The sequence below is a fragment of the Argopecten irradians genome, chromosome 8 (assembly GCF_041381155.1).
Source record: "Argopecten irradians isolate NY chromosome 8, Ai_NY, whole genome shotgun sequence".
Lineage (NCBI taxonomy): Eukaryota > Metazoa > Mollusca > Bivalvia > Pectinida > Pectinidae > Argopecten > Argopecten irradians.
In genome coordinates this window covers 36,735,301-36,762,085 of record NC_091141.1, presented here as the reverse complement: position 1 = coordinate 36,762,085, position 26,785 = coordinate 36,735,301, and the positions used below count along the sequence as shown (strand labels likewise).

Sequence of the window (26,785 nt, the reverse complement as noted above, 5' to 3'; positions counted from 1 at the left end):
AGAAATTAAGTAACTTTTGTAACTGAAGAAAAATACTAATTCGCCTGCTCTTGTTTTTGATAGATAAAAAGTACCATTCGTCGACGATGTAGCATCTTTAAGAAAAACAATCAAGGCAAATGCGCGTTACGCGTCAAAACGGGGGAAGGGCATTATAGCGACAGAAGGGTGCCTATCTCATTCACCCCTGAAATTTTATAATGAACTGGTCTAGTCTTTGATTTAGAAGGTTTTAAATGTCTCTTCAAGATTGGAGCATCGTTAAAATGTTTTATTTAAGATACTGCTAAACAAAAATGGATTGTGATGTCATGAGAACAAAACTGCCATTACCCCATACACGTGCATGATTCGTTTCTTTCCTTACTGTTGAAAAACAGTAATGGTTCTTTTCTAACAGTCCATATTACAAATAATAGATACCACTAATCAATATGTAATTTAGTTGAGTCTTGTTATGCATACTAAAGCTCAAATTGACACAACTCGTATCCATTTAACGATGTGAACCGTTTAAAATTAAAAAAAATCTATATGATTTATAAATATGAATGTAAATGCAAAATGTATATAGCTAAAACACTATAGCAATTGACAAAAGTTTCTTCAGATCTTTGTTGTGAGCGTATTTTTATAATCACTGTTTTCAATACCCATTTTTAGGTCATCACCTTCCTTCGGCAGACCGGAAGCGGAAACAGTCGACAGTTGACGTGACATTGGACCTTGGTATCCCTCGCTTAGGGTCACGCTTGGCCGCGGCTGGAAGGGCAGGCTTGACCGACACGCTCTGTAGGTTCCTACTGACCCAAGCGCTTGGACAATCAAATTCGTAAGAGTGCGTAAACGATCCCTGAAAAGTACAATTACTTGTACATATAATCGAAAAACACAGGAAGCAGTTGTGGTCATTACCGGAAAAGGCCATCGACTGTCATATTTGCTCTTATATATAGAGTTTTTGCAAAAAAAAAATAATAATAATAAGGACTTTGGCGTCTTATAACATTATGTTTACTTTATGGAATCAATAATGACAAATCATAAAACGAAGAAATCAATTCTGATTTACATTGCATGTTCATGAGCAATCTTTCGTTGTTTAACAATACATTAAAATATTTCTTTATTTTAACAAATCACTTCAACTTTATCTAATATTATGAATTTATGACTAGTCTAAAAGTAGAATATAAGTACGGCGGTTTGATGCAGAGGTGCATTTTTTTCAAATTTAACTGTTATCGTTCGTTTTGTTTAAATAATACATTAAAAGCTGACTAATATTCAAAATTATGAATCTTTGACCACTCTACATTGAAAAGCAAAAATAGTTTTGGAGATGTTGGATGTATCTTATTTTCCAAACCTACTAATTTGGCTTGACGTTATAATAGATAAAAAGTATAACAATAATATATTAATGAATACATAATGTTAGAATTAGTTATACAGTATATGTAATTCACTTGAAAAATGAAACTAGGACAACAGAACACCTACACCGTTGAGATAATGGTAATTAGTCCGAACTTGAATTTGAATATTTTAGGACATTCTCTGTATATTACAATTCATATCCTACTACAATTTTTATAACTATTCATTAAATGTATAATCAACTTTCATCATCCTTTTTCCACACAATGCATTTATTTGTAAATTGGGCGTCAACTGTTTTTGAATTCATATACACATATGGTACGTCTTCCGTAAATCATGGTATAATATGTGATCATAATAAATGTTATAAATGAACAAATACCCAATTTTCTTCTTTTTTCTTTCTTTCTTTTTTATATTCAGAGAACAAGAGGACAAATGCACCTATTGGTTTTTTTAAAGATCAACAACCTTTAAATGAAAAAAACAAAAACAAAAAAAAACCGAATCGGTCGTGGAATGTGGATGATATTTAAGGTACAATAGCTTGTAAAAATAGATTTCCGTTATTATCTTTTGAGATATTATACATCATTGGACGTTTAACACGCTAGCTGATTTTTATGCCTACGCCCACGGTATATTTATTTTATAGTGTCATTGTTGTGACACGCACTTATCGTCTATGATAATATTTTTGCAATAAAAGAATAAAATAAATTTGTCTCTAGATTTGTTTATCATATACATCGTGTTCCGATCAAGTAATCATAAGAATATCACCTAAGCATGTTAACGCACCTTTATCAAATCCCCCAAAGCACGTTTTCTATCATTAGTCAATGTAGACCTTTCTTTATTTACCGTTTTCTCATTACACGTTTTTATCTAGTTACTTTCCCATGTGTGTGCCGTTATTCACAGACGAGCTTTTATTTCATATTTTATTCATCACCAAAAAATACCAATATTTTGAGAATTACAATACTGTACTATGAGCTGAAAATGACTTTTTCAGTACAGCCAAAAATCAATACATTTATATTTACAGTGCATACATATGAACAGCCTATGAAGTCAAGTTGTTGTCTACAAATTCATTTCATACATTAAGTGTTATTTGTTATTTCAAAGTTGTATGATCTATGACTTGTTGTATTTTTGCCTTAGAAAAAGTTTTAGAGTGTTTCTACATATTTTTCTCCGCCTCTCTAAGTTTTAAACTTTCGATATTTACCGACTTTTGTAAAAGTTCGTATTCGCAAAGTTATAAAATAATTTAATTAAAATATTGATTTTTAACGTGTAAACAGAAGTATCCGAACTATTCCGATCTATTCAGATTTGTACGGGTATTGCCTATATTTACCATGTGATACGTCTCAGGAGGTTTCGATCTATACAGGAATCGCCGATGTGGTCACGTGATGCAACACGGTTTTCTGATATTACCCGAAAGTTTGAAACATGGCGTGGATTGTGGCGGTTCTTTCAAAATGTGTGACATTTCATGCGCCGTTTACCACTGTATCAATAGTACACATATATCGGTGTTTTCATGGATCTGAACCATCATATATACGTATCCATATTCACACATTGTATGTTTTATAAGAGTTTGTGATGGTGAAAATTAAAAAAGAATTTTTTTGTTTGTTTGTTTGTTTGATTAATTAACGTCCTTTTAACAGCTATGGTCATGTAAGGACGGCCTCCCATGTATGCAGTGTATTGCGTGTATGTTGTGCGAGGTGCGTGTTTTGGGAGACTGCGGTATATTTCATGTTGTGTCTTCTTGTATAGTGGAACTGTTGCCCTTTTTATAGTGCTATATCACTGAAGCATGCCGCCGAAGACACCAAGCAACACACCACACCCGGTCACATTATACTGACAACGGGCGAACCAGTCGTCCCACTCCCTGTATGCTGAGCGCTAAGCAGGAGCAGAAACTACCACTTTTATAGACTTTGGTGTGTCTCGGCCAGGGGACAGAACCCAGAGCCTTCCTCACAAGGGCGAACGCTCAACTCAAGGCCAGAAGTGAGGCGGTGCCAAGGAAGGCATTAGGAAGGATGAAGTCAGATAGGAAGAAGAGAAAAGATAATTTAGTCGCCTTTTACGATCATGCAATAGGGGCAGCAGGTACAATTCTAACGCCCTACCTGCAGGGCCTTAAAAAAGAAATACAACTTATCTATACCTGTATGTTTCAATTTTAACATACAAGGGAAAACCCCAAAAATTTTCAAATTCTGTGTTGTAAATAATTTCATAAGGCATCATACATTCTTCTCTGTCCATTTGAGTGATTTTCACAACTGAATTCATCAAACCTGGTGATTTTCAGTATATTATTACTAGAACATACGTAGTTATGGCACATATGACTTATTTATCTATTGGATCACTTTATTTGAAGTCAACTTGATTCTATTATAAAAATAACATCGACATACGTTTACTCCGAAATTAAAAACATTAGTTTTCATAACTTATATACCCATAAAATATCAACGAATTTCTTCCATAAAAACTGAGTTCGTTTAGTAAAGTAAGCATCGGCCTATCATTAAGTCTGAAAAATTAACAATTTTATTTGATTCTGTTTGTCTTCAAACTATTTTGCACTATGAAAATTTATATCTTTGCCATCCAAAGTCAGAATTAAAACTTTTTTTTATTTTTATTTTTTTATTAATTTTACACCTGGCGGGAGAACGCTCTCACAATACTAACTGATAAAACACAATTCTCTATAATCTAGGCATACATGTATCCCATTGAACGTGAAAAACTTAAAATAATTTATTGTTGTACCAAAAATGAAATCTGAAATGTATGTTATATTTGATACTAATGTACCAAGATATCGTGTCTGTTTACTTGACGTTGTTTCATTCCATATTTATGTTAAGTAATTGCTTGTTGTGATATGTACCATGTGTGTGTGAACCAGTTGTATATTTTCGTATTATTCTTTATTTTGGTAAGAGTTCATATCTCGCGGTATTGTAAATGGAACTTATTTGCGAGGTTTTAATTTCGCGTTACACAATTTTTTCTAAATGCAAAAATTCACAAATTAATAAAGTGTCAAAGTTATTAATATTTTCTTTGCAAGTATAATCACTTGAGAGTGGTGCCATTTTGGTAAAGGCACGCATTAAAATCCGCCACGATAGTACGATATTGTAACATTTATTTTGCGAATTTCAGCAAATATAACGAAAATGCCCCACCCCTGAATTTTACCGGTGAAACAGTATACATTAGTACATGTAATACCAATTCACGTAATGCATAACAATTCATACACAATAAAACCTAATGGAATTAATGCATTGCAGAACTAAACACCAGGCTTATAATAACAATATGAATTTATATTAAAAGATTATACGAACAATAACTTACAAAAGCCACTCAAGCGTGAACAAGAGAGTTGCAGTTTCTGCCGGCAAACCGAGAGCGGTCAGTAGAATGATGACAGTAACCAGACTAGCCCCAGTCACAGACGGAATGGCCAGTGATGAGCATGTGGTCAGGATACTGCGGACAGAAAACGAAACAGAATACAAATAGACCTGCTTCAAACTGGCCACCAGACTCTAAGTGGTTGCTATGTTACAGAAATATCATACTTTTTGTTTTGGTTTTTCAAAATAATATTTATATTTAGATTATCTCCCTTGTTTGTAGGTTTTTCAACAGAATTATCATACTAAGATTATCTCCCTTGTTTGTGGTTTTTCAACAGAATTATCATACTAAGATTATCTCCCTTGTTTGTGGTTTTTCAACAGAATTATCATACTTGGATCACCTCCCCTTGATTAAAAATTAGGCTAGAATCGTCCTTTTCATCGAGACAACAATAAACAAGGTAAGTAATGGATTTTTAAAACTCTTAAGTATTGTGGCAAGTAAATGTATTCCGGAAAATTGGATTGGTTGGTTCGGTTGATTAGATTAACGTCCTATTAATAGTCAGACGGACAAAATAATTATTGCTTATTCATAGTTCTCCAAATACGACATATTAATTCATTAATTCATGAGAACATTTTAGAGTGTGTACAGGAGTATGTCCGTGTAATATAGTTACCAAACTAGAATGATTTTACTGGCGTCTGTGTCAGTTTCTGTAAGCTGCATGAGGAATATGCATGTCGAGGCTATGTATATACTACTACCACAACGACCCAATGTGGCGGATAGAGGCACCACAAACCTAGTCACTCGTCTATCTACTCTGTTCACGTCCTCTAGAGCCTTGAGTGATTCCGGTATAGCTATGGCTCTGAAAAGGTGCAAATATGAGAAAGTCTGAGGCACAAGAAAGATGAAATTTGAATAAAAAAGAGAGTTAAAATGCATCATAATCAAGAATATAATTATTAATATCATGTTCTTTTAAGTAAAAAGTATCTCTGTATGCATGTTACAGGTTGAAACTTAACGAAAAAGCATTAAGTGTTTACATTATTTTGAAAACATTTGAAGAAGCAAAGATAGAAACAGATGTCCATATTAAACAAATGATCATTTATGTGTATTCCTGTTCATAAACTATACATATACCATATACTACCAAGATATCATTCCTGTCCGGAATAAACTTAATGTGATAGTGTGTATTAAGCCTTCAACACGTTGTTCTCAAGATACCAAAACGAAGTGAGTGAAGTAAATTTTACTAGCGATTCAACTTTCCTATTGTGATGTCATGAGTTGACGTAATTTCCTTGACGTCACAATCACAGGAATCGACGGTACTTTAAAACTACGTCGTTTTGGTTAATTGAATCGGTGTATTTATTTGTTTTAAGCTGCGTTAAGCTGCTTAAGGAATAAATGGAAACCAGAGTACCTGGAGCAAAACTTCAAATAAAGATTAACCAGAACATGAATATTAACGTACGAACTGGATGTGGCGAAGCCAATCATGAGCACATTGACGACACTGAACATGAACCGGAATGGCGGTTTTCTGGTAATGAGGCTGTAGGCTACAGGGACAAATATGATGCTGCAGATCAGGAGTGAAGCGATCACTGTGGCAGAGTACACTCCAAGGCGCCGAAAGTCCTCCTGAATATTCTCTGTACTCGCTATCGTCTTAGCGATTAAACTTGCTACGCCAAATGGTGTCGTTCTAGAAGAGACGTTAATTTGTTGTATTCATTTCTTTGCAATAAATGTATAAGCCAAATAAGCAAAGTAGAAACATTTATCAAACGACAAATTTAATGAAGCGCAATAGCGCACTAGCGTGATTTCATCTTGACTTTAAAGCTTGAATATAGAAACTGAATCTGAAATCTGGTAATTTAAGTTTATCACAGTAAAACAAGAAAGCAAGTAGCAAATTGTTCAGACATATAACTGTTTCTCTACGCTAGAATAAACGTCAATATGTGAACACTTACCGGATAATCCATTTCAGTATCTGCATGATGACGTCAGTTGCGGAAGTAAAGAAATTACCAAATGTCATGCCGGCATCTCGCACAGCGCCCGTGGCTACACCAAACAACATACTAGCCATGATCAGGCCTGAAAACAAAGGTTTTATTTCATGTTTGAACTTTCGGAGTTGAGACGTCAGACATGATCAGTTAACCCGAAGTACCAATACATTCACACTCGTCCGTCATCCTTACCCTTTTTGCATATGATTAAGACCATACTCGCATCACTTTTAAATCTTCTTATTTAAGTCTTTATTGATATTACCAATTACATAACACAAATATTCTTTTCACTACTATTTTTTTATCCTTTTCACTTCTGCAATTAAGTCAAAAAATATTCTACTTTTCACCATTATGTTTTCCTTTTCATTCCAGCAATTACGTCATACAGATATTCTTCTTTTCACTACATTTTCCCCTTCCACCCATTCTATCTCTCTTGAGCTCACATCCATATATTTTTAGATTTTATTTCATATTGATTTAAAAGTTTTAACTTTGCACACTATATCCCATTCAGTTGCATTCTGGGTTTCCAATTAACCAAGCAAAACACGTTATAAAGTCAAGTGACGTATCAAGAATATTTGATCTTTGTCTTCAAGTTGATTGAATCATGCGACATGTGCCATAATCAGTACAGAGTGACAATATTATTTCGCCTAGGAAACAGTGACGCAGGGAACTTGGCTTAATCTATTACAATATTAGATAATATCACAAACCCTCATCCGAATACACGCAACAATATGCGATGATGACATAACAGGGTATTGAAATATAACATCATAAAAACGAATTAAAAAATGAAATAAAAAAAATATAAAATAAATATAATAAAAAAAGAAAAGTTTAGTTTTTGCATAACATGTATGTTAACGTCAAACTAACAGCCAGGGTCATGTAAGAACGTCCTTTCACGCATGCGGTGTGTTGCGTGTATGTAGTTCCGGCGTGTGTTGTGGGAGACTGCGGTATATTCGTGTTGTGTCTTTATGTAAAACGGAACTCTTGTCTTTTTATAGTGCTATACCATTACAGCATGCCGCCGAAGACACCCCAATAAGATCAAATTATACTGAAAACGGGCGAACCAGTCGTCCCACTCCAGGTATGCTAAGCGCCAAGCAGGAGCAGAAACTACCACTTTTATACTTTGGTGTTTCTCGAATCCAGAGCCTACCTCACAGGGGCGAGCGCTCAACAATAGGTCAAAAGTGAGTCAGTGTCAGAAGAGACGTTAGGAAGAATGAAATCAGGCAGGAAGAAGAGAACAGAAAATATCCTAAATTTAGCCGCTTTTTACGATCATGCAATAGGGGCAGCAGGTACAATTCTACCGCCCTACCTACAGGATAGTGGAACTTTGTATTCAGATTTTTTGAATAAGGAATCAGAACGTTACAATGTGACATAGTACTCCATCTTTTTTAAACCAATCAAATGTTCGTTATTATATCGCATGACTTACCAAGAATATTAGAAGACCCAGCAGAGCCGACATATTTTCCACTGATCTGTTTAAATTCACGAGAAATGACAGTTCCGTTCATCGTAAGATTTTTAAGGACTGTCTCTATATGGTACTTTGTCTGAGTCTGAAATCAACAAAAAGTGTAGTATAACTTATCAACCATCTTCACAAAAATAGTAAATAGTTCGTAAACATCTTTACCTTATTAACTCCTGGAGACATAATTGATATTCAAACGCTGGAATAGTTCATTATGAACTTTCAGGGGCGAATGATTTGATTTCAAAACAAAAGTAGAAATCAAACGATATATCTTACCCTATTCAGCTTATCAAATATATAAATATCGCTGTTTTAATAATGAAGTGGAACCATGACATCAAAACGATAGTCATTGATAATGAACTCATTGTGTACGTGTATAGTTACACAATGCGATATGGTATTCTCCCATATTCCTATCACTCTCTTTACGGCAATATTAAATATTTTACATTTCAAAATATGCTATTGTCAGTAAACATGAATACATCCATATACGGTTTAAGCCCGGAACGAAAGTGCCCGGATTATCGACAGTCTACCGTATTAACAATTGGATTAGATATCAGGCTATAGGCCTAAACTAGTCATTTTCATACAGTTTTAAAGATCACCTTAATTTTTTTTTTCATTTGTTTCGTAACTTTAAGTGATCCACAGTAGATATGGTTTCACAGCGCAACTGACCGACGTACGAATGGTCATTAATGTGAAACATGAGTATGGGGTACATAATTATTTATTTCCAATCATTTCCAGAAATGCCCTCACATAGAGTTAGGGAGCCAAAGTTGTTAATGAAAGAATATAACTTACGTTTTCCCTCGATACTTGACTGAATAAATGGATTTTCTTCGAAAACTAACCCGATGATTCTAAATCTTTATTTTATGCTACCTGTAGAAATATTCTACATCGTTATTCTACCTGTTGAAATATTCTCATTTTTTTATTATTAACTGTAGAAATATTCTCTGTTGTTATTTTACCTTTAGGAACATTCCCTATTGTTATGCTACCCGTAGAAATATTCTTAATTGTCATGGTTCTTGTAGAAATAGTCTCCATTGTTATTTTACCTGTTGAAATGATGCTTGGATCAGATTGTCAGGAAGGAGATTCCTAAAACAAGAATTAAATAGGTATAGTCATCCATCTTTGATTGTCGCAATGTATATCACGGTCACAAATTTGTGTACAGTAAAATATTGAGCTTGAACCTGGGCATACAATAGCCCAGTACAACATTATCATCCATGTGCAATGTACACCGTAAAGGGTGGGACGACTGATTTGTCTACTGCAAGTATACACTGGCATATGACCGAATTGATATAGTGTGCAGTTTCGCTGTATGCACTATCAAATGAACAAGAGTTCAAACTAACACAAGGAGACACAAAAAGAATTTACCACAGCCTCCAACAACACCCGCATTAACAACAAGCGCTCTTGTTTAGAGAATCGAAGAATATCCTATGCATTCGAATAACGTTTAATCACACAATTTTACCTCAGTATCACAGAGTTTTTATCAGAACAATAATCAACATATTTCGTCGGAAATCAATTGTTTCTTACCTTAACAAATCTGCAAAAATATCCTGAGTCTCCATGGTTACCGAATCTAGATCTCTACTGGATCCGGAATTCGACATCCCGGCACCTGTGAAATTATTTTACAGTCAATGTATGTGAATCTCGAACAAGCAAATTTTTTTATTTTTATTTATTTTTTTTTTTTTCAAAATAAAACATTTCCTTAATTTGGACATTAATAGTTATCAATTCCAAATATAATATAGCTCGCATGAATTGGGAGATGATAAGTTCTTCTTAATACTAGTATATCCAACAATTTAAACAAGCCCTCGAAACAAAATGAAAGTTAATTAAGTTAACATATTCAATTATTTATGTTATTATTATTTTAGTCGTGTTTTTTTAAACTTCCTTTAGTCGTGTTTTTTTAAACTTCCTAAAATCAAAATTAATAATTGAACAAGTTAAAAAAATGCATCATATAATAATAATAAATACAAAAAACGATCATATTTCGCGATATTTTGAAAAGTGGCGACTTGAACATTTTAAAGGTAAATATGCAAATGACAGAGAAAATTTAAACAAGAAAACCTTTTATGTACTCAAATAGATTCCACGTCAATAAATGTCTCTTGATATCATCAGATTTATTATTTTATCCCAGATAAAGCATAAAATTTAAGACATAGAACAATGATATGAAGTTATTCACGAGGCGGTCCGGCTGAGACATTCACTCACGGATGACCTGATGTAAATACAGAATGGTATGCGCGACCTACTTCGCACCAGAGACATTAATACATATGCTGAGAAAGGCTCGCTTGGACTGATATTTCCATTATGAATTATATACATTAATGTAATGTCGTTTGCTAGAGTTCTTCCCCTTTATTAACAGTGCCTTAAGTTTTACTATTTTGTGTGATTTATCGTGTATGACATACTCTATGTCTATTTCAAGTATATTTATTTTAAAACTTAGTGTACACTGGTAAAAGACGTATGGTGCCAATAAATTATATTTCTATTACTACGGTCTGAGTCAGAGAAGTAATATCATCGGTAAGTTCCGGGTAACACAATACCCCATGTGTGAAATATGTTGCAGTGTGTGGATGTCTGTTTGTTTTGGGAGACTGCGGTATATCCCTGTTGTTCTTTGTTATAGTTGAACTATTGCCCTTATCACAGTGTTTTCTAAATAACTTCAAACAATAAATATGGCACAAGTAAATCCAAATGTGTAGACAAAATAGATTGTCAAATAATTATACCAGGTTGGTCTAACACCATATTTACAGAGACAAAGGTCCTATTTTAATTTTAGATATGAAATTTTTTTAAAAATTAACCAACATTGTCATTTTGAATCCTTTTTACACTTTAATTACAAGAAGAGCAATGGCCAAAGGACTCCACCCTGCTCAACTCACATTTTGGCCAGTGAAAGGATGCAAGTGCAATTTGACGTCACAATAGTATTTTTACTTCGGGTTTTCTAAAATTCGCTTCGCTTTACCATATATTACAATGAGAGTAGTGGAACATCATATCAAAGCATATAATTGATTGGCTTTCCGTGACTATGATTGCTTACTTTTTCTTTCAGTTTTTAGTTTTAATGATTAACCGTAATGATATCATCCATTCGGATGAATTTGGTCTTTTGATATATATCATGTAAATAACTCGAATAACGCTCTCTCTATAATCTTCAAAGGTAGTCTCTGTAGGCCTGTGATTGGTATTTTTTTTTCTCCAGGGACGCCTTCAATTTTACTATGAGATAGTCTAAAGATGGATACAACTACAGTTATAGTAAGCCTTGGAGCCTCGAGGACGCCTTTAAAATGATCATGAAAACACTAACATTTGTAATTGGAGAATTGCATGTAGCTAAATACGAAAAGACTACTTAGTCTCCTTATTTTATGTTTGCATATTACATGCATGTGTTGTTTTCTGCCCTCACGTGTAGCAATTGATTGTGTTACGTCATGTGCTTACGAGCGTAACGTCATCAATTTCGAAGAAAATGACTTGAGCTTCGCTCAAAAAATAATGATGTCACAATGGGTACATACCCACAAAGAAGGTAACTTTGCAATGGGCAAAGAATGAATATAGATACAAACACAAAACAAGCAAACTAAATCAGACAACAACAAAAAAACACACGAAAAAAATCGGTCATGTTTCTGACATGCGCATTACCTGGTCTGATGATCACAGCCATGATGCAGCCGACCAGAGACCCGATGAAGTTGGTGAGGATAAGATATGCTATACACACCATACTTATCTTTCCGTTCGATTTCGGATCCATTGTGGCCGTCCCTGAAAAACATTTAAAAAGAAAAATCAAGTACATTTATCTAGAGTTTAAAACTAAGGTGCCAAACTGTTACAGTGACCCCAACATTTTTGATCAGCTTATTTTCTCGGTGAACTAATTTCGCATTTTCATACTCAACTACTTTCTCGTGGCGATTCTAATTCGCGATTACGATAAATATGTATTTTCGAGATGATTAATTTTCCACCACCGACAGAGCATAATCGATGCTCATAATTTGAACAAAATTGTTGTGTTTAATCATATATATATATGTGTGTCTAATTAAGACAAACAATTTATTTTGCTTTTGATGCATGGGCAACCAGTACTTCATTCCATATAGGACATAGTGCCACGGAATGTTTTCGTGATGAAATTAATTATTTTTGATATTTTAACTTGAAATGGGTGCAATGGTGTGAAGTAAGTAACTTTTGTAACTGAAGAAAATTACTAATATATCTGTTGATAGAGAAAATATGCCAAATGTCAGCGGTGGAATTTTATTTTAATTCTATTTTCCCATGAAATGTGCAAAATTTGACCGCACGCGAAATTAACATGATCAGCAATATTAGGATGACTGCACTGCATGTACTATTATTTATCTTGGACATGAACGGACAAGGTTTTATCTTGTATATACAATATTTACTTGTACTGGGATTACATGATATAAAGCTGTACGTATTGTACAAAACCTACATGTATACGAATCAGTCGCTTAGATGTCATTTTCACAATATTACAATAATACATCAATTATACATAAATAACTCAGTTAATATTCAGCTTTGATTAAACATGTCGAAATAAAAGTACCGGAAAAATATGAATGCGTACAAAGCATGAATAATTAAAGCACTAACTCATTCCATACCGAAGACAAAATTCTGGTGACATTTTGGATCAGACAATCAAACTGCAGTAAATTTAAAAGGGACGAAATATCATGCAATAGCTGTCAGAATATTTTTCCTGTGTATAGTCATCTCGTCCAAACAGCACATCAAAGCTAAATGTATATGTATACTGGGACGAATGATCGTTTTAGTTGATGTAGCTAGAAGTATAAAGGTCAACAAAACGTGACACCTATGACATGTTGTTATATCGTCTATGCAATAGGTAAGAATAGAATCTGAATTTTTAATCAGATATCTTTTAACCGTTCAGACGAAATTCTGTACTGAACTGACGGTATTTTAAGAACGAGCTTTGATGATGAAACATATTGTATGATAATTTATTTATTTTATGTAAACATTGTTTAGCGCGAATAAAAAGATCGACAGTATTACGTCCTTGTGAAGGGTAATACCGTTGGACCCTCATAAGCATGCACTTCATTGAGACTTTGAATAGCAGAGCTGTCATTAACTACTCGTGTCAAAACATATCAAAACGATGTGTAATCTCATCAAATACAAAAGTTCAGGCGTGACTTGTATCTGTAATTTCGGAATAATCTTTATGTAATGAGAAAGTGTTAACCAACTCGTGTCGACATTGGCAACGTTTTACAAACATTCTTAAACATCAACTAGGAGTATACATAGAGTAGGACGACTGGTTCGCCCTTTGTCAGTATAATAGTGTATTCGGCGGCATGCTTCATGGAAATAGCACTATTAAAAGGACAAGAGTTCCACTTAAAGACACAACACGAATATACCGCAGTCTACAAAAATGTAGACATTCACACCCACATCACATTGCTTTATACACGGGGAGGCTGTCCTTAAGTGACCGTAGCTATTTATTTGTCGCTATGTCTAATCAACGAGCCATCGTATACGCACTGGCCATTAAGGGTCATCGTGCAATAAACATGACGTTCACTATCCGATATCAAACCTATGGTCGATTACAGCAGTGGAATTCTAATTACCGGATACGCGGCTAACAATAATACAGTACATCTATACAAAATTGAAAAATAACATTTCAGCGCAATATGATCACCTTATGATAGCAAACGGTTTCCGGCTTTATCTCGACAGTTTGGACGTGTATTACCCCCTGGTTACAAAGTGTAAAGAAAGTTCAAAAGGAAACGGGAAATACTGAAAATTTTAACAAACAAATTTGTAGTTAACGAAACAAATTGGTTAACAACGCATTGTTGTTATTGCATATCCCGGATCCACGTAATAAACGTGGCAACTCTCTATTGCATTTTTGTTAACATGTGCAGTCCTATATAAGTCAGGCGGTGGAAAATTCTGAACATAAACTTTATTTCTAATATGGTAATGACAGTATAATGCTTGGAGACGGCTTTTTCAGATAAAATAATTAATGCCTGATCCTTTAGTGTTGTTTATACTATAAAACAACGGAAACCAACGAGTTATCCTCTAAATATCGTTGTAAACGATAGAGAGGTGACTCGCGGGTTTCCGACAAAGAGTAGAGCGGCGACTCGCGGGTTTCCGACAATTGATAGAGCGGTGACTTGTGTGTTTCCGACAAACGATAGAGAGGTGACTCGCGGGTTTCCGACAAAGAGTAGAGCGGCGACTCGCGGGTTTCCGACAATTGATAGAGCGGTGACTTGTGTGTTTCCGACAAACGATAGAGCGACTCTCGGGTTTCCGACAATTGATAGAGCGGTGACTTGTGGGTTTCCGACAAACAAAAGTGCGGTAACTTGTCGATTTCCGACGATGACATAGCAGTGTCCATACCAAAATCTCACACGTTAACTACATAAAAGTATGAATATTTATTAATGTATAGTGCTAGTATAGGGTTGGTATTGTGATATTACCGATAAGTTAATTATGTGTGATTAAAGTCATATCAGCTGCACACATTTGATAATTTTAAGGAATGTGTACAACGTTTCAATGAAATTCCATACTCAAGACAGTCATATTTTAATATATATAGAAATGCCTTCACGTCAAATAAAGAGTTGTCCTTTTTTATTGGTTATCTTTCCTCAGCATCTCTTTGGTCCCGACTGATTTTTATTATCATTGTACAGACTATACTTCCAAACCACTGAAATTGTTATATAGTGTTTTCAGTAATATTGCATCATAACCGAAATACGGCGCATCTGCCACAGAACCAATTCTCGATTTCCATCCAGGTGATGGTTTTAGTGGTATATAAACGAACAGACGATCGTTGTTATACGTTTTCCCATCGTTCTAATTCAAGGCTCAATGCTGTCTTAATCAACTTTTCATAATACATTTTTTTGCAAATGATTCATTTTTACCTTGATCTAATATTCAGAGGTCAAAGTATTTATTTAAAAATTTGAAGAGTTTACACTATGTGGTTTTAAGCATGTGTATAAAAACCTGGGTTAGAGAACTAAGTTTTGTCCTCTCAAAGTAATAAGAAGGTCATAATAAGAGGCTCTTAATCGAATGGACGAATTGTATATGTGTCCTTTAATCCGGTGTTATTGCCATTTCTTGTTTTAAAGGTGTTGGCGTTTGCATGCGTCACACACCGAAGTATTTAATTACTATGCGATGGAATCTACACTTTTAATACTTTAGATATGATAAAGAACGACGAATAAAAGTAATTCTAATTAACTCGTTCACCCCGAGGACATATTTGGACTCTTCTTAATCAAAAGATGGAACAGTTCATTATGAATTAACAGGGCTGAATGAAGTCACCGATTCAAAGAAAATAAATAACAACAGACTTCAATACCTTAACCTACCTACTCCTAAAGTTTACCATAGTCTATACCATTTATCACGCTGTAAAGTGTGTTTTTTTCTATTTTGTTTTATCAAAATTGATTTTTATAATATTTACCTGCGATAACTGAAGCAATTATGAGTGGGACTATCATCATCTTCAGCATCCGGAGGTACAACTCCCCAATTATCCCTGCAGTCGATAACATAATTATTACATTAATTAATAAACGTTATATAATGATATAGTAGTCGATGCTGTGCAGTGTGTATATATAACCAACAAAAGACAAAGAACAATGGTCTGTATAATCAACTGGTAATTAAACACATGTCAAATGTACATTTCATCGTATCGATCGAAATAAAAGAAAATTTAAACTGAATTGAAAAGAATCTGACCATTTGACACTCAACAATTAAATTCAGAATTAATAATCCCAATCCATGCAGGTTTAATACTACATAATGTAAGTAATGCTAAATTCTATAAATACATGTTTGTAATATTAATCTAAAAATGTTTTACAAAAGCTTGCATGAAAGCAACAAAACTTGACAAGGTCCTATCATTGCACATGCATGATTCATTACACCATATGTTTTTCTTTCTGTAAATGGTGCCAGTATTTAGCACATATACATGTAATCAACCTACCGTGACATCCTTTTGTGTATATATTACATAATTACATGTATAGTTTTTTTGTTATTTGAAATTCTGCACTCTTACTTCATTAAGCGGTAACTTATTTTAGCGGTTTTCGCACAGGAATACTGCAAACCAACCAATTTTCGTGTGTGGCTATTTTTCGCAGGCAAGCAGAACTCGCGAAAATTCATCACCATAAAAAGTATCAAACCAGTAGAACCATTTAACTCAAAACTTCGATAATAAATTGTTACGGAAAATGTGTCTGGCTTAAAAACGCGGCATCAAGTTTCCGCGAAAGTACATTTTTGTAAGTTGGTTTGTAGTGGATCCTCTAAATATGATGACGTCAGTAACTTTTTACGTAAATATTAAAGTTATATGTGCCGTATTTTTCAAACTCACAAATCAAGATATCTTATTCATCGTTTCATCGTCAAAATTTATCAACATTTTGAGAATTACAGTACTTTCAATACACAGTTCATATTTTTTGTGTTGTAACTAACGTTTATAAGATATAAAGCCATTCGAACGATATTTACAGCTTAATCCATCAAAACCTTATGGTATTCAATAGATTAATGAAGATACAGTTATGAGACTAATTTCCGCTTTTCTGTTAAAATTCAGCTTACCTCTAAAAACTTTGGTTCGCAAAAATATAAAATATTGCAGTATATAATACCATTACTTACCTAGCCACATTAGGTCGTCATCCGAAGGGTTTGTAGCCCGAACTCCGAACCCTATAGCAAACCCCACAGCGACCCCTAATAGGGTTGTCACAACCAAAAGGTTATCCTTTACTACTTCAACACATTTATGGAACTTCCCCATCTTTCTATGAGACTAGGCCCTTTCACAAATTTCACTTCGATCAATGGTCAACGTTACTAAAGCACGAGTTGGATTTGAAATCAAAAACGGACATCAACGACTGTTGTATAATGCAATGCACAAACTAAAATCTCGACTATATCCAATTTTGCAAGTTGTGTAATGTTAAAAACATGACACAAAGTTCGTATCTTAAGTCCACTGCATCCAAGTTATCCTCCTGTATTAATTATGTTGATGAAATTGTATATCTCTGAAGACACTATTTATAGACAGGTTACGGACAAGTGTTTTCCTCTGTCCTTCATGGAGTTATGTATATAAACATATCTAAACTAGCGCAGTAGGCTATCCAAATAGGGGAGGGGTCATGCAACAATAACCCAGTCTTTTGAAATACCGACGCTCCGAGTAACTAACAATATGTTTATTTCACATTTCCAAATTTGGACAGAAAATGGAGAAATTGATTGGATGTGTGTAAATTGCGGAGAATTATGATGTTTGAAGGTCAGCCCAGTTTATGTAGTATGTTTAGTGCTATTTATAATGTCGTTATCATACCAACAATGTTAAACACTCAGTGATAAAGGATATATTATATGGTAATTTAGGCTAATTTGAATAATCTATATTTAATCACAGGCTGCAGCACGTAAAGCTAGATAACGTACACATGTGTCTGCATTAGAGTTTCAGAACTGATCTATGTGGTTTCTGTATTGTTTCAAACTTAACTCTTAATTTGACTAGCTAGATTACGTACACATATGTCGGCATTTAAGTTTCAGAACTGATACATGCGATTTCTTTGTTGTTTCAAACTTAGCTACTAATTTGAATAATCTTAAAGCTAGATTACGTACACATGTTTCAACACTAAAGTCTCAGAACTGATCAATGATGTTTTCATCTTACAGTTGGCATTCATAGCCAACATAAATTTAGTATGGTTTAAGAAAAGCATAAAATCAATACACTACATATGATTATGATAAGTAATCGAAGATTTAGGAAGAGTTATGATCCCTGAGGCTAGTTGAATAGTACCAATTTAAGTTCTGTGATTATTGATTTGGACGTATTTTCATTTTTCACGAATTCCTATTTTTCACAAATTCCTAATGTTCATATGGCAATTTCAGATCAACTATACAAGACACAACGCGAATATGATGCAGTCTTCCAAAACACACACCCGCAATTTACTGCACACATGGAAAGACGCCCCTACATGAACATGACTGTTAATATGACGTTAATTGATCACAGAAACAAGTCATAACCAGACCTAAGGTCTATGTACAAATGAATGTACTAGCTAGAAGAATCACACCATTGGAGGATATATGTTAGAATTAATGATCTTTAATGATGGTTTTTAATTACACTATTGGAGATTGTTGGGTGTTATGATAACCATACCTTAGGAGTGTTTACAAAGGTTTTATTGAAATGAGAGTTCCACTATACAAGAAGACACAACATAAATATACCGCAGTCTCCTAAAACACGCACCTCGCACAACATACACGCAACACACAGCATACATGGGAGGCCGTCCTTATATGACCATAGCTGTTAATAGGACGTTAATTAATCAAACAAACAAACAGACCAGTTATGTGCGTGGTTGGAAAAGGAGGTGGATATAAATGGATCGCAGCAATGCAAGAGAGGAGAGCAACTTCCCATCTTATACGGAATATAAAACAATTTGTTTTAGCGTTACACTGATATAAATCGAAAGCCAAACGAAAGTTTTCATTCGACGGGCACCGCGATGGTAGGTTCTTGTCTTAAGCGTATAAGATGGGAAGTTGCTCTCCTCTCTTGCAATGCTCCGATCCATTTATAGCTATCTCCTTTCCCAACCACGCACATAACTGGCTCTTGCCGTACTCCTTTTTCTATCGGAATTTGTGTTCGCTTCACCCACGTTTTTGACCCGCCATTTTGTTTACATTTACTTAATTTGTGCAGTGCATTGTGGGATGTCACTAAAGTTCACTCACCAAAGTTCCTCGACCGGGTCACTCCAAAATATAGAAAAATGGTATTTCCTTTCTAATTATTTTATTTGACATTATTGTACAATAATTGTACTATATCATTTAGTGAGGTATCTGGCATGTCATAAATATATATTTTACTCAAACTTTCAAGGTTTATTTAGGTTCATGGTTTTTTTTAAAAAAAAATATAGATTTACAATGGGGCTGATAACCTATAGCAAGGAAGCACGATATATAATATATATGCAGTGTGTTATTTATATATGTCTTATCTTAAAAAACAAGATTTACAAGTGTCCACTTAATGCTAGGTTTACACTATGTTCCCGGCGGCAACGGCAGCCCCACTTCAGGCCACCATGGACAAAACGTGAGAACCACTATACAGATAAAAACGATTGGCGTATAAACACTTGGCCATATTTTACTTTGACAATCAATATTGTTTCATTACATTTGATTATAGTTCTCCTTTTATACTGTGGTCAAACATCTCGATCATCCAAAGCTGTCTGATTCAGACTATCATTCCTAGTAAGCCTTGGCAGACCTTGAAAACGTCTAAGAACATTACCCAAACGTGCGAAACGTATCAGACCTCATTAAATCATGAAGGGACTTGAGAGAACATAGGAAAACCGTAGTGGGCCCTCTAACTTCCGAGAACAACCCTTTCCCCCATATTTACGCTCCGCAATGTAACACGCTTAAGACAGTGGCATCACTTGACAAGATCTAGCTCAGCTGGAAAATAGGGAAGAAAATAGCCAAAACTCCACGCACTGCGTTTCGGGCAAAAGTAAAACAAAACATTTTTATGTGTACTTTTGAAATTTTCGCCCAGATATGGGATATATAACTACAAGAAAACCCTTCTATATGTTGATTTATTTAGACATTGATTTATTATAGACCACAAAGGCACGCCTCACTCACCGGTTGCACCTCATATGAACGCGGAGAGAGGGAGTGAGAAAGGTGTATAATACCGACACTGATTATGGCTTGTTCTAAATCTTCAGTTTTGTTTAAAATCGCATTGGTCATTTTACTTATAGCTTTGATTCTACAAATTGTTGGGGTAGTTTCTACACATTGGATTGTAATTTATTCAATGGATCTTAATCGTGTTATTTATTATTCCGGATTGTGGAAAGAATGTGACTATGGGTGGTCTTATAATAAGAACGCATGTACGACCTATACGGATGGTATGTACTTTTTCAGCATACATTGATAATGTCATGATAATGGTAGTAACAGCAGAACTCGATTTAGGTATAAGTTTCACATGACGGTTGTAAACTATATCACGCAAATACGGCATCTATCGAGGCGTTCCAATTGGTACCGATGCATCTATTCAATAGTATAACATCATCTGAGCATAATAAGAATTCATCATTACAAAGGGCAATAACTCTAGGTTACTGTCAGACAATGTTCATGTTAAAACTCTTTAAAGACTACCTACTAAGTTTCATTTAGCTCTGTATATATCTATTTTAGTTTAATTATTTTAGTTTAAGTGTTCACAAGGTCCAATACAGTTTATTATTGCACAGGGCAATAGCTCGAAAGTTATCGTCTGATAATTCTGATTTTCGGACTAATTTGAGATCTTACAATGCTAGACTGTAAACAAAGTTTCATAAAAACTCACTTTAGTTATGTTATCGTGTTCACAAGGTCCAATAATAAGTACAAAGGGCAGTAACTCCGTTACTGTCAAATAATATTTTATCAATGTACATATATGTACTTACTGATTTATTTTATCAACGTGTTTTAACGTAAGTCTGTAAAGAAAATTTTATCAAGGTCGATAGACATTTACTCAAGATATCATGTTCACAAAGGCCCAGTAGTGATTACTATTCCAAAGGGCAATAACTCCGTCAGTTACAGTCGATTTTCGAACTCGTTTGAGATCTCTTCAATGTAAGTCTATATGCAAAACTTCATTAATCTCGGTGCATATTTATTCAAGTTATCGTATTCACAATGAAACTATCGAAATCGGTCTATCGCAATCGGTCACCATAACCTATATATTTGGCCATATATGACCTAAATACTGTATATTGCATTGCAGATTACGAACTACCGGCGTGGGTGAATGTATGCCGGGCGTGTGCCATCATTGGTGGATCAGCCGTCGCTATTGCAGTTCTACTGAAAGTGTTATACCTAGTTGTCCTGACCAAAGCTTCACACAGACACCCAGTCTGTATCTCGATAGTGATATTTGTGCTACTGGGTAGTGAGTAATATTATTTCATAATGATCCATATTTGAATGTGTTCTTAGGTTTAAATTGTAATCCTTGAGAAATTATATTGTGTTGAGGGCCAGGAAATTAGCTATGTTTTTGCATGGCTTTCACGTAATCCAGCCACGTCAACGTGATTTGATGTACATTTTAGGTCACCCGAGACGAAATCTCAAGTGACCTATTCTAATCGCCTTTTGTCCATCGTCGTGCGTCGTCAGTCGTGCGTTGTGTGTTCGTAAACAATTTACATTTTCGACTTCTTCGACAAAACTGCTGAACAATTTAATGAAATTTTATACAAACCTTCTAAGGCATAAGGCCAATAAAAACTCTTCTTCTCCCCTCGCAGATGAGGAAAAACAAATTTCTTCATAGATTGATAGATCCCAAGGCCCTCTACAAAAATTATGAATTTCATGGCCCTGGGGTCTTAGATTTTCTCCTGGGGAGGGGGTCAACTTTATATAGTTTACATGGGAAAACACATTTATGAGAATTATTTTCCTCAATTTTCATAGTAAAGGAGTCAAACTTAATTAGAATTATTAGCCTGAGAAAGTATTGTAATAGCATATCAATATAAGTCCCTGGCTGACTCCCAGAGGCCAGAGGGAAGGGGCCAAAAGGGGTCAAAATGGCTAAAATTTTAAAAATTTTCTTCTGGAATTCAAAGATTTGATGGTACCAAATATTCTTCATAGATTGAAAGCTTTTAAGGCACTCTACAATATTTGTGGACTTGTGATCCCAGATTTTCCCCTGGGAGGGGGTCAATTTTACTATATATAGTTTATATACATGTATTAAGAAAACACTTTCATGAGTATTATTTGCTCAATTTCCATAGAAGATGTAACAGATGTGATGGAATCAAATACTCTTCATAGATTAAAAGGTCAAATTGATATAATCACTGACTTCAAGAGCCTGATGAGCCAATATTTATATAGTTTTTATATGTCTCTGTTTCATTCTATAACCGAACTCAGGTGACCGTCAAGGTCTATGGGTCTCTCCTTTTATCAAAATATTTCTCCTGCATAATCGAACATCTATCTGTTTTAGGTGCAAATATTATCACTTCTGACATTCTCTGGGTCGTAAATTTATACGAGCTACATGGCATAGGAAACGAGGATGATAAAACACCTGTAAGCTATGGCTGGTCCTTCGCTCTATCGGCTGCTGCAGGATGTTTAGCTGGGGTGGGAGGAGTTGTTCTGATAGTCGATCTCTGCAGGTAATTCACCAGATTCTTTGCATATACATATAAGAGAACAAAGAAAATGTGTTTTTGTGTTTTTACGTTAAACAGCTTCGCGTTATTACAAAGATTCAGAGTAATTCACTGTATAAGTAATTAAATATGGATGGATTTATTTTCATAATTATTTATCTCATTAAAATTCTGAGAAAGAGAGAAGTCTTTTTATAGTTCATACTTCTAGTTATTTGATTTTGGTATGAACACAAAATGCATAACTATACAATACATTTACATATATTTGTTTGAAATATGTTTGGGGAGAAATGGAATCTCATCTTTAAAGTGAAAAAAAAATTACCGTATAACATAGTTGTAATTGTTTCAAGTTTAACGATGTAGGATATACAATTCTTATATTAATTTCCCCTTACTGTTTTCATTGATAACCAGAAAACTAAGAATGATACTATTTTGTGTGTTGAAAACTTTTTTATTGGAATGGATAAAATTTATTATCTTAATATATCAACTTCACTTAATTTTCAGAAAATAGAATACTGTAGTATATTTTTTTTTATTTAAATGTATTAAACAGTAGAGAACTTACAAGGCATAATACCATTTCATTATTTATGTTTCATTGCATATATGTTAATTGTAGTTAGCATTGCAATTATTCTAATGAGAACGCAAGTGACATCGGTATGCCTCCGCACTATCAGCGAGTGTTATGGTAATTAACGGAGGAAACTTAATCCATACACAATGACTTTAGAACTATAGTGTTTTTCCTCTTAAGTAATTTCCACTGTATAGTGATTACAAATTAATTTTACATGCAGCTATAACAATTATTAACCAGTTTGTTCATGGTTCGACTTTTGTTTGATCGAGTGTTATGCAGGGAGATCCGTTGCAACTTTAATCAATAGTATTCATGACCATCAATGTACGATTTTAATTCTTTATGAAAATATATCTTCAATGGATAATGAAAACAAATAATAACATAAACGGAATTTATAACTTTCTCACTATATGAAGAGTAGAAAAATAACAAGAGATCCCAGAGGGATCTTGGCGCCCACCAACGAATGATCTATATCTGACAAAGGAAAGATGGATCTTTTCTCTACTTTTTAAACTTTTTCAAACATACTACATATAAAATTTGAGACAGATCCCTCCAGTACCTTTTGAGAAATAGCGGTAACAAACTTCAACTATCAAAATCCAAGATGACTCCTCGGCGGCCATCTTGTTGATCAATCGGTCCCAAATCACAATTTGCACAACTAGGGCCCTAAGGGAACCTACATATGAAATTTGAGACAGATCCCTTCAGTACTATCTGAGAAATAGCCATAACAAACTTTAACTATCGAAATCCAAGATGGCGGCCTAGCGGACATCTTGTTCACCGATTAGTCCAAAAATGCAATATGCACAACAAGGGCACTAGGGGAACCTACATATTAAATTTGAGAAAGATCCCTTCAGCACTTTTTTTTTTTTTTTTTTTCGAGAAAATGGGGATATCAAACCTTAACTATCAAAATCCAAGATGGCCGCCTGGCGGCCATCTTGTTTTTTCTATCAGACTCAAAATCTGTATGGCACAAATAGGGACCAAGGGTAACCTCCATGTGAAGTTTGAACAAAATCCCTTCAGTAGTTCTCAAGAAATATCGATAACAAACTTCAACTGCCAAAATCAAAGATGGCTGCCTGGCGGCCATCTTGTTTTTCCGATCAGCCTCAAAATCTGTATGGCACAACTAGGGACCAATGGTAACCTCCATGTGAAGTTTGAACAAAATCCCTTCAGTAGTTCTCAAGAAATATCGATAACAAACTTCAACTGCCAAAATCAAAGATGGCTGCCTGGTGGCCATCTTGTTTTTCCGATCAGCCTCAAAATCTCAATGGCACAACTAGGGACCAATGGTAACCTCCATGTGAAGTTTGAACAAAATCCCTTCAGTTGTTCTCAAGAAATATCGATAACAAACTTTAACTGTCAAAATCAAAGATGGCTGCCTGGCGGCCATCTTGTTTTTCCGATCAGCCTCAAAATCTGTATGGCACAAATATCGACCAAGGGGACCCTCCATGTGAAGTTTGAACAAAATTCCTGCAGCAGTTTTTAAGAAATAGTGATAACAAGCATTGTTTACGGACGGACGACGGACCACGGACTCAGGGCGATTTGAATAGCCCACCATCTGATGATGGTGGGCTAAAAATGCTATTAAAATTTGCTCGTGTATAACCGCTATTTCCCAGGTATGTAGTCATTCGATCTATTTACCTGAAAATGAGCTATTTACCTGCATTCAAATTGTCACGGACTTTTGCTTAATCATGAATTTGATTAGATAACGCATCGCTAGTACTTCATTCGAAACGTCTGTATCTTCATTTCTAACAAAAACATAAAGCGCTTAGGTGATCTATATTTGAAATCGGTGACCGATAGGGACAGTGAAAATACACAACAAGTTGTTAAAACAGCATTTTAAAACATTTTCTCAACACTTATTGAATGGGTTTATCTTTTTTAAGTTGTGATAACATTTTTCTCTACGGTATAATAAAACACGTATTGAATGGGTTTATTCGGGAAATAGCAATGTACTGGTTATGACAAAAAGGAGCCTTTTTATTGTTGTTCAAAAATGTTTAAAATATCTGCAGCGTACATGTGTTTAATTTTCAAACTGCGAAAGGTTTTACATTAACCTACTCACCCCTAAAAATACAGAATATACTGTTCCAACTTTTGAATAAGAAAAGATTTTACAGCGAAATTAGGTAACTCTGTACATCAATTCAATAATATTTTTTTTTCTTTTACGTCACCTCATAGACAAAAACGAAATGCGGCACCAATTCATGAGAACGTCCACTAAGAGATTTTCAAGGCGGGATAGCTATTGGAGGTTAGCACATGCCCATTTCCAGCCAAGTTTCATTGAAATCGACCAAGTAGTTGAGGAGTTGTCCGGGCAAAACATTTTTAACGGACTGATAAATCGATTCCAGTATATACTCGCTAACGACGTTACGGAGATATATAAAGTGTTAATCAGGTTTGTAATTAAGAAGTGGGGAATCCCTTCTCATATAGGGAGCATCTGTTCGTGTGTCACACTCCATATATAGCAAACCACACAGTTTGCATTGTCATTGATTTCGGATATATACAGTAATGGTTTGTATAGTCGTATTTCTATCAGGATTTGGAAATATCAAAGTCACTCAAATTTTTTTATTAGTATGTGTTTAAAATTAAAATAATCAAATATGAAAAATGTGTGAGAGCCCTTCTGGGAAAGGTAAATCATTGTTATTTACATAGTTTATTGAATAAAATATTAGTATTATTTTTTATAATTTTTTAGTGGGGGAGGGGGGAATTAAATCCTCTGGAAGTAGTCTACTTAGATCCAGCATATGGAATTACAGAGTTCCTTTTTGTGATCTTCCAATTTATTATCGGTCGTCAACATAAGTCAGGTAACCGTGTATTAGTGGAGGGATCCGTATAAGTTATCGACTTAAAATGAACGACCGAAGAAAAAAATGATAAAAAGGAGACAGAAGGCCACTGATAACATTTTATCACAACGGTCTTACAAACACGTACTGAAAAGGAAGGCGTAAATGTAGGTTATTCAAAATACATTATAGTTGGTAGTTTTTGCGTTTCAATAGCTTCATCTTATAATTATCCACTAAAAAAGTTGATAGTAAAGAATCTAGAGTATCAGAATGAAACATAATTTGCATGTGCAGCTAATCGTGAACCGCCTATTTTGTGTCTTTAGATAAAATGTGACTTTAGTGTGGTAACCTTA

General features: G+C 34.6%; 1 protein-coding gene and 1 long non-coding RNA gene across 3 annotated transcripts; one reads left to right on the top strand and one right to left on the bottom strand.

The window, feature by feature from the left end:
- Positions 1–256: 256 nt before the first annotated feature.
- LOC138330253 (excitatory amino acid transporter 1-like) lies at positions 257–17,948 on the bottom strand. 2 transcript variants are annotated; one of them, XM_069277733.1, is made up of 11 exons: positions 17,287–17,948; positions 16,055–16,129; positions 12,139–12,261; positions 9,958–10,042; positions 9,456–9,498; positions 8,332–8,458; positions 6,816–6,942; positions 6,308–6,541; positions 5,492–5,686; positions 4,801–4,935; positions 257–853 (listed from the first exon to the last, which is right to left on the bottom strand). In XM_069277733.1, the coding sequence occupies exons 1-11, from the start codon at positions 17,426–17,428 to the stop codon at positions 607–609; spliced, it is 1,533 nt and encodes a 510-aa protein (XP_069133834.1). In that variant the 5' UTR covers positions 17,429–17,948; the 3' UTR covers positions 257–606. The 2 variants fall into 2 exon arrangements, with proteins under 2 accessions (XP_069133834.1, XP_069133835.1); XM_069277734.1 differs by having other exon boundaries at positions 5,618–5,686.
- A 2,466-nt stretch (positions 17,949–20,414) lies between these two features.
- On the top strand, positions 20,415–26,785 carry LOC138328961 (uncharacterized). Its single transcript, XR_011209382.1, has 4 exons — positions 20,415–20,654; positions 21,539–21,706; positions 22,784–22,958; positions 25,795–26,785. It is a non-coding gene; the product is annotated as an uncharacterized lncRNA (long non-coding RNA).

What these genes read in the sequence shown, in the direction of transcription:
- LOC138330253 (XM_069277733.1), bottom strand. Translation starts at nt 17,428, where the DNA reads ATGGGGAAGTTCCATAAATGTGTTGAAGTAGTAAAGGATAACCTTTTG. An exon ending in AATTGCTTCAGTTATCGCAG is followed by an intron (nt 12,262 to 16,054) that starts GTAAATATTATA and finishes AATGTTTTTCAG; the next exon opens with GGACGGCCACAATGGATCCG. An exon ending in AGTAAAATCATTCTAGTTTG is followed by an intron (nt 4,936 to 5,491) that starts GTAACTATATTA and finishes TTCTGTCCGCAG; the next exon opens with TATCCTGACCACATGCTCAT.